Source organism: Thermobia domestica, chromosome 1 (genome assembly GCF_964235325.1).
Source record: "Thermobia domestica chromosome 1, izTheDome1.hap1.1, whole genome shotgun sequence".
NCBI lineage: Eukaryota > Metazoa > Arthropoda > Insecta > Zygentoma > Lepismatidae > Thermobia > Thermobia domestica.
The window spans coordinates 216,195,677-216,216,115 of record NC_137454.1 but is presented as its reverse complement, the minus strand read 5'-3'; the positions used below and the strand labels follow the sequence as shown (position 1 = coordinate 216,216,115).

The window sequence follows — 20,439 nt, the reverse complement described above, 5'->3', positions numbered from 1 at the left end:
TGAATAAAAACAGAAGGCTGATTCCTACTCTTGAAAAAAAAAAACCGTCAGAACCATTAAAGCTTGTATCTTCACTTCATCTGACATCACGCAAACAGAAAGCAGGAAAGAAAGAGAGGAACCAAGGAGGAAAACCCAATCTGCTAGTCCAATTGCAAACTATAGATTTGTGAATCTTGTAGTATATCATACTATCATGAGAAAACCCACGTGGATGGAGATTGATACAGTCTCAGACTTACAAAGAGTATTATCACGAATGTCATGTAAACGCTATTGGTAGAAAAATGTATTTATGGTAGTCGATGGTCAAAAAAACTATGTGAATTTAGTTACCCCATGATTGATCCAATTTACCCCCTCACAACGCGGTAAATGAGATCACTGCATCACTATTTAAAAAGGATTATAGCAGATGTAGGATTCTGAAATGAGAGTACATTTCATTACAGTCTAGTAGTTAAAGGAACTTCGGTTAGTCCTGTGGAACTTTGGTCAGTGATTGATAGTTTCGGCGATATAAGGTGCCGAAAGCGTGGAACAAATGAACTTCAGAGGGCTGTAATTCAAAAACAACGCAACGTAGAGAGTGCGGTTTAGAACATGACTCTCGAAGTCATACCTGCTCGATTGAAAAATGTATGTTTCAAACCTCCGCAAGATGTGTGCGAGGTATTCCCCAAAGGAACATAGGGATTACTTGCCAGGTTATAGGGAATTTTCTCCTATTACATGACATGATATAACAGAGTACATAAGAAAGAGTAAACGAATAATAAAAATTTTACTATGAGTTAAATAAGTATCATACTCAAAATGATCGTTTATGTACGTGTTTTTAATTTTGCAAATAGAATTCACATTAAGTTTTTTTCAACAGAATATTTAAAGTACAGAAAAGCGTTTCCCCAACAAAAAAACGTGATGTAAGCATAATTTTACAGCAAAGCAGAGAAGAATTTTTTTTATCTATATCTTTGCTCATAGTAGTAAATTTCTTGGTCATTATTTCGAATAATCGGAAACAACGACTTATAAAATGCACACCATAAAATATATGATTCCGTGAGATTTGCGATCATTTCAGTTTGCGATTACTGTCATTTTAGTGCGTGCAGTAACTTTGATTTTTATGGTGATAAGAATTATAAACCACATAAAACAAAAAATCAGTTTGCGATTAACCAGTGATAACCAATTCCATGATGGATACGTCTGGAATGATGAAATCATTAAACCAGTTGTGGAATTTCTATTTAATTAATCCAATTTATTGATAGTTGTAACTAATACAGAGAACAAGAATATTAGGAATGATCCAAAAGATTGCGATCTTCGCCGATAATTAGTTTTTGAATCAGGGACCACAATTTTATTAACGGCCCCTAAATCGAGTTTTCATTTTTTTTTTTTTTTTTCTTTAACGGAATTAGCACATCATACTGAGTTACGTGATAGTATGGGTTTGGCTACACTAGCTCTATATGCAGATCTCCAGATATAAGGCCTACAAGAAAATTTTTGATTGAAATATATTGGAAGTTTTGGATCAGGGGACACAAAATTTTTGAACGGCCGGCCCTAAATCGAATTTTCGTTTTTGTTTTTTTTCGGAATAAGCACACCATACTGAGTTAAATTATAGTTTCGGTTTGGATACACTATATGTAGTTCTTCAGATATAAGGCCTACAAGAAAATTTCTGACTGAAATATATATGAGATCCTTTGATTAAAAAATAACAAAAAAATCAGCTGCCTCTACATGTGGTGCAATTGCTCATTAGTAAATTTATTATTATTATTACTATGCGATGCTGATCAGACGCTATCCTACGATATCTAAATTCACTTGTCAACCAAAATTGATCGTTAAACGCACTAAAATTGAAATGGTCGCATACTGAAATAATCGCAAAAAGGGATATAATATTATATTATATTATATTGATAAGTTGTCTAGCCACAAATATGCATCAAGAATTCAAGAAGCACTAATAAAGAACCAGAAATTTCATAAATTCGTTGCATTTCAGGTGAAATACTCAAGGCGTGAGAGATCACTCTCGCAAGTAAAGATATAATGAGGTGTATATGGAAGAATGCGACTCATACCAACGTATATTTTTTATAGTCTAGTGCAGTGATCGTCTGAGCTACCGTTATTAAATTCTACTGTGAGCTACCAAAAAAAAAGTACAAACTTTTTTTTCTTTTTTTTTAAATCTTACGTTTGTATAATGCTTATAAACTTAGGCAATCAGAGTTAGACAACAGAAGCGTTAACGCTATCTACCGAATGTCCCCGCGAGCTACTAATAGCTCGCGATCGACGGTTTGGCGATCACTGGTCTATCGCAGACGCTATATTTCTTTAAACGGTCGAGTCGAGCGAATGCCTACTAAAAGGTCTAGCACTATATCATTGCTCTCCAGTTAGTGGCATGAACCTATTTTCTAATTGGTCCAAGGAGAACAGTCGTATTTATTTTACTTGTGAATTCACGTAAGTTATTGCAAACCAGAACTCAATATGAAGTTGGAAACTGAAACATATTTTCATTTTTTTAAGTATTCTTCTTCTTTTATCCTCTTATCTCAACAGTTGTCATTCTCTTAAGTGATAATAATAATAATTTTGTTTCCCCATTTTGTTCGAACTGATGGACAAGAGAGAACTGCCGCTTTCCTCCGAAAATGAAACTGAAAATATAAGGAAAATGTAATTTCCTTACGTACTTTTTTTTTAACGCTACCGCAGCTTAAATCCTGTTGTGTAAGCATTATACACGAATTCATAAACAATTAGGGAACAGGATATACTACAGAAAGTTTCCGATCATCGGTCTGTATTATACCCATGCCATTCAATATATCTATTCGCGAAATCTGCAAATTACATTAAAACAACACCGGAAGAACATCTGTACGATATTCAAGGACATGTGATATCCAACCCGTCAAGCATCATTTATCATTTTCTTGCATGGAAAGAGTGGAAAGTGTTACTCACTTTTTAACGTTACTCTCACCGATAATAATACTAAAGTTGTATATTTCTAGTTATCTCTATATAATTTTTACCCGTCTCCAATGAAGATGAAGGAAAACTGATTGTAAGAACATATATATTCGAAAAAGAAGTTTCCTTTTTTTTAAAAAAAAAAAAAATCGTATTGAAGTTTCTGGTTTACAATAACTTACGAGTATTTGCATATCACTAATGACTCTTTGATTAAATTTATCCCTTCCATCTTGAGTATTCGGCTGAAATATAATGAAATGAAATCTTTAAGTCCCACGATTATGCCGGCTAGCCTAAAGGAGATGGTGATGATGAGAAATGAATAAAATGGTGAAATGAAGAAAGTGGGAGGGAACAGGAGAACCCCGAGAAAACCCACGCACACGGTGTTTGTGCGCCACAAAGCTCACTTGGAGCGAGCTGGGATCGAACCAAGGACCCCATGCACTGAGCCACCGTGACTCCTGAAATATAATCGTCTAAAGGTTTGTACTTCTTTAATTAATTGTTAAATCGGTTGTGCAGTCTCTAGGCGGGATAAGTTATCAATAAGATTTCATGTGGTGTGAAGTTCACCAGCCTTTGTTTCCTGATTTTCACGCATATATTTAGCAGGTTATTGAAATATTTGTATCGCTTCCCCCTATGAAATTATCTAGGATCTTTCCACTTCCATTCCGCGTTGCTTAAGTATTTCTTGATACGCTCTTTCTTAATCATTCCTTGTGTAGCTCCGTTATGCTTTTGCCTTTGTTATTTTCTTCTATTCCAATAATTCTTCATATTTATTTATTTTTGTTCTTGTGGTCCCGCGTGGCGTAGTCGCTAACGCTCTCACCTTTGGTGCGAGCTGTCTCAGGTTCGATTCCCGGTGGGGACACCCCGGTCGATAAAATGTAATAGCTTTTTCAGACCAGTCATCTTGAATGAGTTTTTTCCCTGGATTTCCCTCATTCACACCAGGCAAATGCCGGGGTAGTACCTAACATAATGGTCTTAGGCCGCTTCCTTCCTTCCCCAATCCTTTCTTCCTTCTCTTTCATCGGATAGTGTACTCGCCGAGGGACGTCATCCCGCATATACTATACACGAAGGGCTAAATGGCGTTAGATCCCGATTCTGGCGTTAGGCCCAGAAATCTAATTCCTAATCCTAATTATGTTTGCTTTTGTTCCTACAAGTAAGGGTAGGCGTCGTAAAACTGCTAAAGATTTTAAAGTTTAATTATAATTCCTGCTGCTGCACCATGCTTGAGAAACAAAGCTTGATTTGCAATTAAGAAAATCGGGTTACAATAATGCAAATTCTGATTTTTAGAAAAGAAGTCAAAAAACAATACAGTAAACCAAATGTTTAAATTGTGATTAAAATGAACTTTCTTTTAAACTTCATATTCACATTGGGAAGGCGTGCTACAATCAGTGCTGGATAGTAAGAGTAATTGTATATACATACTTGACATCCATATTCTATGGATTACCCATGCATTACCTGCACTACATTACCTAATATTCTAATATTCGAATAAGTACGTTAATATTCGATTGAAATAAAGAAAATGAATGAAAATCAATGACTTACCAAAGTTTTCGCAACGCTCATGGCGTTTTATTAGTTGTTTAGCAGTCTGTTGGTGCCAAATTGCACCTTCATCGTCGAGTGAAACCCTCAAGTAATGGTTGGCCGCTCTTGTCTACGGTTTACACTGCACGACTGGGCTAAAATCCTATCACACGATCGCATCTCACCGAAAGAAAGAAAGAAAAAAACTTTCTATACAATGTATTTTTTTGTTTCGTTCTTTGTTTTTCATTCTTATACAGTACTTTTTCTTTCATCCATTTTCCAATGGAGCGAAAAGTTATTTTTAAATACACAATTAAAACCAACACTAATAAATCGTGAGTATAAATATTAAAATAATTACTATTTTCGCCTGGTTAACTATTTGTTTAATAAGACGCAGACTATGACACATGTTGCTACTGTGTAAAAATGAAACGCTTTGTTTTTATTCTTTGCTGAATTGTGCATTAGATTATAGGAAGTTGTCGAGTAATGCCTCCGTGGATGACACATTGTTCCACATCCACCGTAACCGTTGTCATGCTAAGTAGGTCAATATCGCTTTCTGTTGTTTTAGGGTTAGTTTTAAATGTGCAATGTGCCAAAAGCAACACAATATCAGTACTATATTCTCAGCAGAGGAAAGTGGATCATATGGTGGAAGATGCTAGAACACACAAGATCTCAGCAATGTACCATATATGTTTCTTGTATTACGTGTTAAAAATAATACTAATAATAAACAAAATAAAACAAAGAGCACTTGAAGATCTCACCGTATCTCCTAGTCTTTTCGTTTGGAATTCACTTACTACAATATAGCTAAATGGGTATTCCGACTGCGGAAAAAATCGTTCTTCATTAGTTTTAGGAAATCTTTCGTACGTATAAGTATCAGGGGTGCTCATGTCCCCCATTCCTAAATTTACCATTTTCCGCACACGTTTACCTTTCTTCCCCCATCAATTTACCTTCCTCAATCCTAAATTTACCATTATCCAATGTAATTTACAATTTTCAATTTAAAAATTACAGTGTTCAACACCAAATTTCTTTCCTGAAAATTAATAGGCGATAGTGAAAGGTTTTGTCCCGCTGAATTCGAAAATAATAATAGTTTTTGCGTATCAGGTCTCAGTTTTTGGAAAACTCGGAAAATGTAATTACAAGTTTCTACATTCTGGGACTAATTTGGCTTTGTTATTAAAAATATCCTTTTCATAATAATAATAATAATAATTATATATATACTGCACACAGCATGCGTTATTCATACATTGCAACATATAAAATACAAACGATCATTAATGGAAAATACATTACTTCCATCCCCCGCCGCAGACGAAAGTTGAAAAAAATGTTGCGGGAAAAAGGGAAACTTTAGCGTCAGAACTAACTTTTCCCACCTACATCTGGTAACACCGGACGGCGATGAAACAACTGAGCATCAATATTGTATGTTTACTTCCTTGCTTGTTGGTGTGGTGAGCTGCATTTTCTCTTGACGTACTGTGCTAATAGAAGATAAACAACATTAAAAAACGTGTGTTCTTGTGACTCATAACTTGTGGATCTTTTGTTGTGAAGTGGGTAACATTTGAAGACGTTGTTGTGTTTTGTATTTTATAGTGGTACAATTTTGAAAATGCCTAGAAAGTGTAAAAATGATCCTGACAACTTCTGTTATGAGTGTGGACGGATAACTCCAAAACCGAAGCTCACGAAGACAATGCATGTTGTGGAAAATGCGTTTGAATAGTATTTTTCATCGAAAGTCTACGTAGACAAACCCTGGGCATCGAAATTCTGTTGTAAATCCTGTGCAGTAAATCTAAGGGGCTGGTTACGTGGTTCTCACAAGCGTATGCCATTTGCTACACCAATGTTACGGTTTGAATCACGTGATCATGTACACGACTGTTACTTTTTTCTGTCAAATGTAAAGGGAATAATCTCCAAGGGTAACCATCAGTACAATACCCAGATCTACAATCAGCTAGAAGACCCATCCCACATGGTGAAGGTTCTCCTGTGCCAGTGCTGCTAGACGTATGGACAGTAGACAGCAGTGATGTTGATGAAAGTGAAGATGTTATGGATACTGAGATTAAAGACTCTACAGACAGTGCACGTACCAGAGAACCACATTTAGTAATGCAAGAGGAACTGAACGACCTTATTAGAGACTTGAACCTATCCAAACAACAAGCTGAACTATTTTCTTCAAGACTTCAAGGTTGGAACCTTCTTCAAAAGGAAACGAAAGTGACATTTTACTGTGATAGACCACATTACTTCCTCAAATATTACAGAAGTAGTGATGATTGCATATATTGTACTGACGTGGAAGGACTGGTGCAAACATTACAAATAAAGTATGCAATCATCACTGCTGTCTACTGTCCATGAGTGGCGTTTATTCTTGGACTCGTCAAAAACAGGTATGAAGTATATTCTCCTCCACAACGGTAATGCGTACCCTTCCATTCCAATTGAATATTCCGTTAATTTGAAGGAGGCGTATCAAAGTGTGAAAATCCTTTTCGACAAAGTGAGATATGCTGAGCATCAGTGGAACATATGTGGCGGCTTGAAGGTGATTGGTTTGGTGTTAGAGTTACAGTTGGGATATAAAAAGTATTTTTGTTTTCTGTGTGAATGGGACAGTAAAGCAAGGAATCTGCACTACAAACAAAGAGAATGGCCTACTCGCACATCCCTCACTCCCGAAATTAAGAATGTGAAAGAGAAACCCCTTGTTGATCCCAAGAAAATTTTTCTGCTCTCCTGCACATTAAATTAGGCCTTATGAAGGTGTTCGTGAAAGGGTTTTAAAAGGAAGGACAAGGATTTAAGTATCTCCAGGAAGAATTCCCAAAAATATCAGATGCTAAGCTAAAAGATGGTGTATTCATTGGATCCCAGATACGTCAATTGATGAAAGATGACATATTCGAATCAAAACTGACAGATGGAACGGAAACCTAGAATTCTTTTAAGAGTGTCTCAGAAAACTTCCTGGAAAACAACAAAAGTGCGAACTATGTGCAACTAGTGGAGGAGTTGTCAAACCTGCACACTATGGGATGCAACATGTCACTAAAAGTGTATTTTCTACACAGTCATCTGTCTTTCTTTCCCGAAAACCTAGGAGCTGTGTCTAATGAGCACGGTGAGAGGTTTCACCAATCCATTCAGACCCTGGAGCAGCGGTACAAAGGAAAATCTGGTGTGTCAATGCTCGCAGATTCCTGCTGAAACTTGATACGTGACACGCTCCCCACATTACAGAAGCAAGCTTCATAAGTGTTTCTTTTTGTTTGAGTATTAATGTATAAATGCAGTGATTTCTAGGGATGGCCAGAACCGGTTCCTGGTGGAACCGGTTTTCGGGTCTGAACGGATCCGGTTCTAGAAGATCCGGAACCGGTTTTTCGGATCCAGGTCTGGAACCGGTTCTGAAAACAGAACCGGTTCCTCGCGGAACCGGTTCCGCTGGGACCGAAACTTTGTTACCATCCCTACGCTAAACGCGAGCTGCTGGCAAGCTGTGAACAGTATACTAGATGAAATGGTGGAAGCGACAGGCAGGCACCCAGGCGGCGGCAGCTTGTCTCATTTGGCTAAATAAACTGGGTAACTGGCAAACTCATTGACTAAACAGGCAAACTGGCCAACTCATTTGGCTAAACACCCACTGGTGGACCAAAATTTTTTTCTGGGGGCACAAGCGGGTCTGGGAGGGGAAGGCACAAGCGCATGGTCCTCTATGCATTATTTTTGAAGGTGAACTTTGTGCCTCCTTTACGGGTCTTTGGGGGCTTTCGGATCCAGGTCTGGAACCGGTTCCTAAGATCCGGTTCTGGAACCGGGTTTTCAGATCCAGATCTGGAACATGTTCCTAAGATCCGATTCTGGAACCGGGTTTTCAGATCCAGATCTGGAACCGGTTCTTAAGATCCGGTTCTGGAACCGGGTTTTCGGATCCAGGTCTGGAACCGGTTCCTAAGATCCCGTTCTGGAACCGAATTTTCGGATCCATGTCCGGAACCGGTTCTGAAAACCGGATCTGCGAGAACCGGTTCCACCGGAACTTTGTGGCCATCCCTAGTGATTTCAGCTTTGCCTCACATACACGTGGAAACCTTGTAGTTTTCATTGTTAGAGGCATAGGAGTTTTTCGCAGTTTGACACAAACTGTCGCATTTGTTTTTACAAATTTCGCATTTTGTCGCCAAGTAAAATAGTTTACAAGTTTAAATATACAATATTATACAAACTCTAATACAGGCTTAATATACGTACCTCATCAACTTGCGGAAAACTCCTTGCTCCTATTTATTGTCAGTCTAATATGAATGGAAATGTCACGAAATACAAAGATATACATTTTCGTTTATATTTCTGATATCCAGATGTGCCACGTATATATTGTTTCAACATCTCGTTTTTACATCAGTCACGATATTTATTAATATTTATACATTAAAAAGGCCTTTTAATCTTTATTTACAATTTCTCGACAACCAGATTGATACAGCATATCTGACTACATATTTGTATTCAGAAGGTCAAAAACTATTAAAAAAAAAAAAAAACACCTACTTTCATTCAGGAAAGAGAGGAAAGTGAAAATTTGTAGGACAGTGTTATGTTTCCTGAAATAATTAATCTCATGGATGGAACCTGCCCTAACCCGTGCCTTTGAGCACCCCTGATATAAGTATGCACTGTGTTTACTTCACGTTTAACTTTAAATTAGGTAGCTAGGAACAAACAGACGAAGAAGAAATCTGTTAGAAACTTTATGCCTCCCGTAATACATATTGATGCCAAGGACTACATTGAGTTGATTGAAAGGACAAAATCTAACCTGTCATTCTCACTAATGATGGAAAGTTCGGCAACAGAAAATAATTCACAGTTTGTGCAAAACAAAACCGAGTCTGAATTTATAAAAGTCATACTCAAACAGTGCAGAGGTGTGTCCGCTGGAAACGTTTACGGACAAGTGTAATATGCCATTAAATAGCTATGGTTTGAATTATTGAAAATAATAATTATAAATCATAATTAGCCTCGATTTTTCTTTTATTAAATGAAAATAAGTTTTCCACCAAATTGTAATAGTAATATCCTAATTGAGATTTAAATCATTTGAAGAAAATTTATGGCTCTCTATGACTTCTGGTGGTACTTTTTGGAATGAAAATTTTGTTCAAGTGCAGCGCTACCTGGGGATCGTCAGATCACAGGCTGCTATCAAATAGGAAGGAAAATAATTATCTTTGGTGCCAAAATTGAATCTTTTTCAACCTAATCGGCTTACAAATTAAATTGTGTTGGTAGTGTATGTGATGAATGTGAATATACGAGTTTATTACTGTGAATGTTATGGTTTATAAGTGGAATACTTACTGTAAGTAATTTATTTATTTGAATTTCTCATTGTAAGCTAGTACGCCATTTAAAGTTGTGGTTGTTTCTGTTCTGTTATCGCTGGGCGATATTGAATAATAATAATGACTTTTATAGTTGAGTTCTAAGTGTAATTTTGGTCTAGATGAAATTAATTTTGCGTTTTTGTTTGTATCATCATAATTTTGAAATTAATTATATTGTTCAAGTTCAGATATATAAAGTTGATAATATCCGATTTAACTATTATTTGACTAATGTAAACCATAGATTACCTGGCGTGCTATAGAGAGTATTTTTACTGGTAGATATTGGATTTATTAGTTTCCACTTTTGTTCAGTTAATTGAACTACACCAACATAACCATAATATTTATTTTATTTTATTTTTATTTTATTTATTTTTTTTTAGTGGCGGAATTAAATTATCCTTCCTTCCAGCGTACACGTTTAAGTTGTCTTTGCGGAGGTAGGTGTGCGTGTTACGTGTTAATATCTTTCCAAAATAATATATATATATATATATATATATATATATATATATATATAAACAGGATATACGTTACACAAGATAACAGAGAGGTCAATATTAGAACAATAGAACAACATTGAGGCCTAAATTAGATCGGAAATCTACATAGGTTTTAAGATGACACCCTTGACTGATTGATAATGGTGAAATAACATAATTTAATATATTTTGAATGGTTGAGTAGGCGTGCATGAAGCTCAAATCGCAGCCACCTATCTGGGATAAGAACTGAATCAATTTTGCGAAATGGGCGAAGAGCCAGAAGCTATTTTCATCTCAAATTTGAACACTTAAAAATAACCCTCTAGAAAAAATGAGTTAAAAGTGGCCTTATATATATTTTATTACAAAATTCGTCTGTTTGTAAAACTGTTTTAAAAAATCCCTTTTTCACCGAAATTCATTAACTTTAGACCTAGTGTTGTAAATAGAAAAAAAACGGTTCGTATTTTTTCAGAAATGTACGTTTTTTTTAGAAAAAAAAACATTGCCTCTCGTTTTTTTTCTAAATTTCGTTTTTTTTCAAATAGTCATTTGTAATGCATCTTACGTCTATTTAAGTATGAAATATTTCTATGTAGGTGTAATCACCGTAAAATGCAACATAAATTAAACGCTAGATACTGATACGCTACAAATATTTTACAATTTACATGAATACCATACCTATTAACAATTCAGGTTTCAGCAGTTTTCATCAATATCAACTAAGAAATAAAAGTAGAAATGAAATTTTGTTTTTTCGTGAAAGCAGACCTTTAATAAGTACGAAAATAATGTCACGAACAGTATAAAATTCCAATAACTTGTCTAAAGGTAAAAACTAATACTAATTTGCCTAATAGTATTTTTCTAAATGTCATATATAAATAATTTGTCGACTAGATATATATGATATACAGAGTCGGCTCTACCATATATGCAGTGGCGTATTTACGATTTTATTTCGGGAGGGGCTTTGCTAACTTTCGGGGGGGGCTTTGCCTGAAAATGTGAAAATTCTGCAAGATAGTTCATATACTTTACTATAGTAAGTACGATTTCGGGGGGGGGGGCTTAAGCCCGGAAGCCCTCCTAAATACGCCACTGTATATATGCAACACGTGCATTTGCGTGGAACGGCAAGGTTGGATGGTCCGGCAAAATCTGTCATAAGTATATTATTTAAATTAAATATTTCTTGTTGGAAACAGACTTCATGATGATGGTAATTACACTTACTAAGCTGACCTTCTATTTGAATACTACATTCATAAATTATGCTTAGGTTGCATTAGTTTAAGGCCACATGGACAATGCTAAAGCAAATGATCGAATAAATCCGAGCACAAATTCCTTGATTGTTCTCAAATGCAAGAATTCAATTCTCGAATAGTAGTGACTATCTGTTCCATTTTGTAAGTTATCACAGTTTTGATATGAAAGTAGTCTTGTTTTTGTCAGAAGCAAGTTCCTTATCATTGAAGATAGAAATAAGTTTTTTAAAAAATGTTAGAAGATGTAGAAGAAAAATCAAGAAATAAAGATAAAAGAGCTAGTTGCACTGGAATTGCAAACTGATACATTGAGATTGAAGCTCGATAGTGAAGTCTGTAAAAAGGATTACCATCTTTCCTCTGCAGGTGTGTTTGTTTTATCTTTCACTATCATAATAGATTAACATTTAAAGAAAAAAAAACAGACACAACGGAATTGCATTTTTAGTAAGTATTTAAGCCTTTCTGAGTGCGGCAAACGGGGAGGCGGCAAATTATGCCATTGCACGAGGCGACAAATTGACTAGGACCTGAATATAGGATGGCTCAATTTGAAGTAATGCAGGGTGTTTCAAATTTAATATTAGGTTTTTGAAACTTTGTAGTATCTATTACAATTAACTTACAATTATAAATTTTATATAAATGAAAGAGCAACTCAAACAGTTTTGTACGCACGCATGCACATGATTTGTTTCTTCTGTCTGTCGTTAGAAAGAGCAAGTAGCAAAGATGGAGACTAGAGAGCAGAAAGCTTTTTGTGTTTTAATAAAGACTAAACCTGTACAGTGCAACCGTCTGTCTGAAGAATATTAAGGAGACGCTTGCAACTACGTCTTTATTGTTTGCAGTTGCTACAGGTCTAAAACCTACAGACTACGGTTTACGTGCCAATTTCGCAAGTGAAATATTCCTGCATAACAATGAAGATTTTCTGGATCGTGTCGTCTACAGTGATAAATCGACTTTTCACCTAAGACCTAATGTGAACAATCATAATGTTTGCATCTGGCCGTCAGCAAATCCTCAGAAGATGGTACAATTGAAACGAAACTCCACTAAATTGAATGTGTTTTGTGCCATATGGCGGAAAGTTTATGGGCCTTTCTCGCCTATCGACTAGATGTGTGCCGTGTGATGAATGAATCTCACATTGAACACTTGTAGCAAAGACTGTTTGAGGTGCTCTTTTACTTCATGCATTGCTTATAATTGTACCTAAAATGTAATAAGTACTACGAACCCCAAAATTTATTTTGAAACACCCTACATTTCTCACCAACAGTGTTGGAACTAAGATGTAAAAAGGAGAGAAAATTTTCCTTATAAAGTTATTGTTTACAACGATATTATTATTAGTCGAGACTATGACTACAACAACAACACGAGTTAGTAGTCAAAAAAATGTAATCAAATGTGTACTCGGTGAGCCAGGTGGCCAAAGTGGCACACACAGGTGTGTCACTTGTTTAATCCGCTCCAGTGTGGACACTAATTAAGATATCGGGATATTATTCTTGCAAAATATGGTTGGACAATAGTTTATCATATTCATTTCTTTTTCTTCTGGTGTCGAATTTCACCCCAGTAAAAAATTCGAGAATTTTCTAATTTCGAATTTCCTTTACTTTTTTTTTCCTTGTAGCTTCCTTCGTTGCAGAAAGACATTCTTAAGACTTGCCAGGTAGATACCTCGGATGGATACCTAACTGTTGACATCAATTGGACGGGCCTGCGCGTAGTGTTGCCAATTAGGGAATTTAAAATTCTCCTATATTTGGGCAAAAAATTAGAAATTTTTGTTTATAAATCCGTAGCTATACGTCCGAGTGCAAGTCAACTTACGCCAATCGAACATTTGTCCTTACTTAACAAACGAAAGTACAGATCGTTACAATGGGGTAATTAGGGGACGCACGTAAAATTCGTATTTAGGTTCTAGCCCTTGATTTTTCTAGTTTTTCCTTACTTTTCTGTTTACCGTAATATATTTTTGGTAATTAGAAGCTTTGTTCCTTAAATATTCCCATAATACTTGTAGGATATATTAGTGGTGTACCAATGTTTAATTTAAGATAGTTTGCGTCTGTCTGGTTGCAGTGTTGCCAGCTACAGAATATTTTAATTCCAGATTTTATGGGGAAATTTTGGAAAAATTATATGTTTTGTCTCTATTATTTCCCTCTTGTTGGCTATATCGGAACAAACGTACCAGTATCTGAAAGTCTCGTCTTTGCTCTACACAACGCACTATAGAAAGTTTCAATAATATGAATAGGGGAAGTACAGTTGAGGTTTACAGTGGACCTTGTTCTCTAATTGGAAAGATAACTGATTTTTTTTAAGGTAGAATGAGATATTTTTTATTGACATGCTTACTTTATTAGATATCGTCACAAAACTTGTAGGATATATTAGAGGGATACCAAAGCTTATTTTAAGATAGTTTGTGTGTGTCTGATAGTAGTGTTGCTAGCTACAAAAAAATTTAATTCCAGATTTTAGGGGCAAATTTTGGAAGAAATTCCATTTTTTATTTCTATTATTTCCTTCTTGTTGGCTACATTCGAACAAACGTACCAGTGTCTAACAGCCTCATCCTTAGCCTACACAGCGAACCATAAAAAGTTTCACTAGGATAATTAGAGGAAGTACAGTTGAGGTTTATAATAAACCATGTTCTGGAAATGGTAAGAAAATGGTGAATTTCTGAGGTAGAATGAGATTTTTTTTTTTTAATTTCATGCTTACTTTGTTATATATCGCCATGATACTTGTAGGATATATTCTTCGAGTACTACGGTTTATTTTCAAATAGCTTTTGTCTGTCTGATGGCAGCGTTTCCAGCCAAAACAATTAATTCCCGCTATTAGGTGAAAAATTCGGAAAATTTTCCTTTTCCCCTCTATTATTAGCCTCTTACTGGCTACATTGAAACAAACGTACCACTACCTGAAAGCTTCCTCTTTGCCCTACAGAACGCACCATAAAAAGTTTCAATAGGATAATTAGAGAAGCTGTACCCCGGCATATTTGATTTTTGCCTCTGAGGCGTAAAAAGTGTCAAAATTTCATGTGTATGACAGAATTTTTTCTTTCCCCCTTTGGATAGAAGCCAGCGACTTCAGAATTTCACTGCACCTTGTCAACACACCAAAGATTTGTTTAGGTGACTTGAACTCATATAGCAGCAGTGGTGCTAGATACAAAAAATTTTTGAATTTCGGTTGGGGAATTTTTTGTAAATCTTCACTCCTACATTTCCCTCAATAATTTCCCACCCGTAGGTAACACTGCAATGCAACTTACACCAAAAAATAGCCACATCCATTTTCTTAAAAACAAGGCCTTAACCATATCAATCGAATGAATAGTTTTTGAGCAATAAGTCACTAACTGGAAATGTAGGAAAACGCCAAAAATGACCTGGGACCGAAAGGAATAATCACACAATTTTGCTCGTATAGGTTCAAAGAAGCAAACGATTTGTAAGTTACGAGGGCTTCGACTCAAGTTCTGTTGATTATTTCAATAATCTGCAACATAAATCAATAAATAGTAGTTGTCAGAAAAAAAAACAGACTTTTGAAAAAAAACATGAAAAAGAACGATGTTTTTTATTGAAAAAAAACTTCACAGAAAAAAAACCGTTTTTTTACAACACTATTTAGACCATATGCGTTAACTCTAAACGTACTACTGTTATTTTAAAAATATTTTTATCATTATTAAACAATTAAACTAAAATAATTTCATGCTATTAGAGGTCGGAAAACCTAATCCTTAAAACTTGAAAATATTGATATTTTTAATAATATTTTTATAACTTTAAGCTCTTTCAGTGAACTGAAGATAAAACATACGAATTTTTCATTATTTTCCTCTTTATTAGCATGCGAATACGCAACTTTTCCACACGATTAGAGTTGGATATTCAAAAATTCGTTTTTTTAAAAACCCATCTTTGGGTATGGTCACAGTTCTAAAAAGTTGAAATCATAATTCTTACCTAAAAAGGTCCATATTCTACCAGTTTAACTGAATGAAAACGTGATAGTGATGTCAAAACTGAAGGAAAAACTGTGCGAACTGGAGGAATTCGTTCAGTTCCAGTTCTTCATGCGGTTATTTGAATTGAAGATCGGTTATTTTGGACAGAACAAACGAATCGTCTTTTTCTACGATAACTGTGCTATTAACTGATGGAAACACATAGTTGTCTCAGTTCAGGTCCTGTCATCATGGCAACTAGAAAAAGTGAGACATTGTTGGTTTTTATTGAAGCCTAACGTGCTCATCCCGAACTTTGGGACATGCAGCATGTGCATTATGGGAATTGGTATAAAAGTGAGGAGGCGTATGATGTGTTACTTACAAATTAAAAGAGTTGAGACCTCAGGCGACACACGATACTGTAATTTCAAAAAGAGACAACCTATGGTTGGCATAGAAGTGCACTCTACAGAACATCTAATGAAACTGAAGCAACTGAGCTGAAGGAACTAAAGGATTGAACTCGATTAACTGACACACTATCAGTTCAGTTCATCGTACGATCGATTAAGTCAGTTTCTAGCTCAGTTGGACTTATCAGTTACAACTGATAGTGTATGGATTCCTTAACATCAAATAATCCTGTATGAATACCGTTACGTACAATTGCAAAATCTATTGAGGTTATTTGTTGGTGTCGGATTTTTGAAATCGCATTCTCATATCTAGACTTCAATGAAAAGAAGGATCATATATGTTATGAAGTAACTGTGTATAGTTTAAGATACAAGTAGAATACCTTAATATCTTCAAATCTTGCAGAAAACTTTCATAAAGTCTGTTAAACTTCTACAATAAATCTCTTACTTTCAGTAATCATTTATCTTACGCTAAATGTTTATACGTACTGTGATTATTTGTATTTTCTTTCATTAACATCTGGGTTACATCCTTTAATTATAATAAAAGTACAAAGTAGTAATCATGTAATGAGAAAAAATGAAAATATCCTGAAATGAATATTTGACGGGCACACCACAAAAATCATATAAACAAAGTTTGGTGGCGGAAAGAATTTGCAAACTACAGTTAAAATTAAGAAGAAATCATTTTGCATGAAAATTAAACTATTGTAAAAATACATGTTCCTGCCAACTGCAGTAAAACCCGTATTTTGAACATTCGTGTATCAACTAATTCTGATTTTGGCTTTTAAAATAATAATAATAATAATAATAATAATAATAATAATAATAATAATAATAATAATAATAATAATAATAATAATAATAATAATAATAATAATAATTTCAAAGAAAAATATCCTTTCCTCATTATTTAATTTCATAAGTTCAGCGAATTCTTCATGGCTAATGATCCGTTTTTTTTTATGTCTACCAAAAGGGTTTGTGCAGTGAGTAATGTTCTTTCATAACATTTTGTAATCTTTCTTATATTATATTAAAAATTTCGCTTTCAAAATTTATAAGATTGTAAGTAGTCTACTTACTTCAGTAGCGCCATTTCAGATTTTGCCAGAAAAGGGCAAGAGTATCCACCGCCATAACAGTTTCACGTTATTATTAGTATATTAATATACCACTTATTAAAATGCATGTGTTTCTCAAACTCAGCGAGCAGCTGCTCCCCTGCCCTTTCCAAATGACGTCCCTGTAAACTAATGAAGAAGTCTGGGTATAGTAAAGTATTTAAGTCATATAGGGGAAGGTGGGGTACAACCGGGTGCTCGGGTCCAAATCGGGTACCACCTTTCAAGGTGAATAAACGTTCCTCTCACTACCTAGGTGGGTGAACTGAGTACACAGAAAAATCCGTTCTCCAGACAGTGGTATATTGTACAAATATACGGATTCCTCTTGCTTACTTAGTGATGGGCAGCGGAAATATTCCCGGTGGGAAGGAAATAAAAAATGGGAATATTCCCGGTTTTTCCCTGGCTTATAAGTTCTCGGGAAGGAATTTATTTCCATTTCTCTACTTTATCTTCCAAATTATAAGAACCATATGACTAATTACTTTATTTTCATTTATTATGATTTACTTCTAGGTTCTAAATAATCTGGGGTTTTTTAAAATTCGTTGACTGTACTTTATATAACTAATAATATGATTTTCTAAGTCCCATTTTCATTTCCACTAAAAAAGTAGCAAAGTACTAATTTACAAATAATGAAAAGGAAACAGTTTGTAAAGTAATGTAGAAATTATGTAGAAATAGAGATGAATTACTATTAATACACCCCGAACCACCGTTAGTAATAGACGTCGGTCTGTCTATTCTCTCTGACTCGAATTTCTGAAGAGGTACTCGGACTTCTCTTATATGTGAACTAACGCATGAAATTTCGAGAAATAGGTAGGAAGAAAGGTCGTGTGTGGCAATCTTACATGCAAAATTATAAAGATAAGTCAGTATCTTGCAAATATACATAAATTCCCAGAAAATTCCCATTTTGGGGAATTTTCCCGGGAATATTCCCGAAAAATATCTTCCCGGGAATTTACCCATCACTATGCTTACTACAGAAGTCAGTACGGAGCATACGTTATCCGTATGCTACATAGGTACTGCCTCTACTATCCATTTCATAAAGATAGGCCCCTGACTTGGCGGTGCTGCCGTGACGTCCAGTCATAACTTATATTACATTGTCGTACCTCGTTGGAATTGTTGGAATGTTGTCTTTTCAATACTTAAGACATACAAATTTTCTTTGCACTGTGTAGTGAGAAAAAAATAGAAATTAATGAAAAAGTGCGTATTTTTTCGTACTTTTTTGGTAAATCAATGTTTATAGGACTATATCTCGGAAAGGAGATAACATAAAATAATTTCCTGTGCACCATATGTAGATACGTCCCTGTAAACTAATGAAGAAGTCTGGGTATAGTAAAGTATTTAAGTCATATAGGGGAAGGTGGGGTACAACCGGGTGCTCGGGTCCAAATCGGGTACCACCTTTCAAGGTGAATAAACGTTCCTCTCACTACCTAGGTGGGTGAACTGAGTACACAGAAAAATCCGTTCTCCAGACAGTGGTATATTGTACAAATATACGGATTCCTCTTGCTTACTTAGTGATGGGCAGCGGAAATATTCCCGGTGGGAAGGAAATAAAAAATGGGAATATTCCCGGTTTTTCCCTGGCTTATAAGTTCTCGGGAAGGAATTTATTTCCATTTCTCTACTTTATCTTCCAAATTATAAGAACCATATGACTAATTACTTTATTTTCATTTATTATGATTTACTTCTAGGTTCTAAATAATCTGGGGTTTTTTAAAATTCGTTGACTGTACTTTATATAACTAATAATATGATTTTCTAAGTCCCATTTTCATCCTGTAAGTTCTGAAAATTTCATTACTGAACACGTAGTAGTTTTCTTGTTATTCAGTAAAAAGTGAGACATCATTATCTCTGAATTGCTGCGGTGTATTAACAATCTTAAAAAACTTTTAGAAAGATCTTAAAGTAGCTTTTTCAACCAAACTGTTTTGACTTGTTTTAAAAGATAAACAATCACAAATATGACATTATGATTTTCTCAGCTTTGCGCCCTTCGCTATCGCAGTTTATACGGAGTGCTACGTTGCCACATTTTCCTGGCGCGTATACACTCTCAGACGGACGGGTATTTAAACTTGTCACGCACACTGTCCGGCACTTTTTAGATATATTTTTAAAATTTTATGTCTCCACAGATTTTAAACCAATTTCTTAGAAATTAACAGGATATACAGAAAATGTGCCAAATGTTCAAAATTAGAAAAGCGAACTCTTATTTTGTTGTGATTTGCATGTGATGGTCTTCGAAAATTTGTTGCTTTTTGTCAGTTTTTCACTTACTGCACGCAGTACAAAATACACTTGCACAGAAACAAATACAAGCATAAACTTTATTATATGATACAACCTTAGTTGATATGTAATATTGAGTTTACACTTCACAGAAGATCTGTTCCACCACTTGACAGACATACTAATAGCTCTTGCGTAGTTGATTTGTAAAAATCGCGTAAAGCTGGCTTCCGTGCAAGGCTTATGTGAATAATTAGTGTAAAAAGTTCCTGGTTTTTAATTAAAGTAACACGCTTTCATTTAGAAAACAAAGATTTTTGTTTTAGTATTTTTTCTTTTTCTCAATCTGCTGTTTTGCGTATTGATTCATAACTTTTACTACTATTCCTTGAGAGCTCATGTAGTTTGGATTTCACGTTAATCAGTAGGTCGACGTCTCATATAGCCTCACTGCTGAGCAGGACGTTCAACTCAAAATCAATTCAACTTTTTTTTTACTATAAAACTTCATCGGTAAAAACAGCTGAAACACTTTATATGCGGAATACTCTGTAGATAACCCAGCATTTTGACCAATTCCCGGGATACCACTAAACAGGGGTTTTGCATTTACTTGAATTTTATCGCTCCAAGCTACATCAGAATCTGTCTTTGAATAGGAACGACACGTTTTTTTCTCTCTTTCCCGGCGCAGCCGCAGGTTCACTTGAAACAGAGTTACTATCTTGTTCACTCCCGAATACGCCACTGAACACAGAATAATCAATGTCATTACTATTCATTACTAACTCATAACCGTCTGAGTCGGAGTCATTCATCAGTTCTG

The 20,439-nt window shown here is 35.2% G+C and overlaps 1 protein-coding gene across 2 annotated transcripts in view; it reads right to left on the bottom strand.

The window, feature by feature from the left end:
• Window positions 1-20,439, bottom strand: part of LOC145693704 (uncharacterized) — a 126,102-nt gene that overhangs the window by 30,568 nt on the left and 75,095 nt on the right. Inside the window, exon 1 of one of the 2 annotated variants that reach the window (XM_081769990.1) lies at window positions 4,606-4,980. The exons of the other annotated variant lie outside the window; for it this stretch is intronic. Within the exon in view, the coding sequence (XP_081626116.1) occupies window positions 4,606-4,626 (21 nt within the window). The 5' untranslated portion in view covers window positions 4,627-4,980. Of the gene's footprint in view, window positions 1-4,605; window positions 4,981-20,439 lie in introns of those variants that run through there. 2 annotated transcript variants of the gene reach the window in all.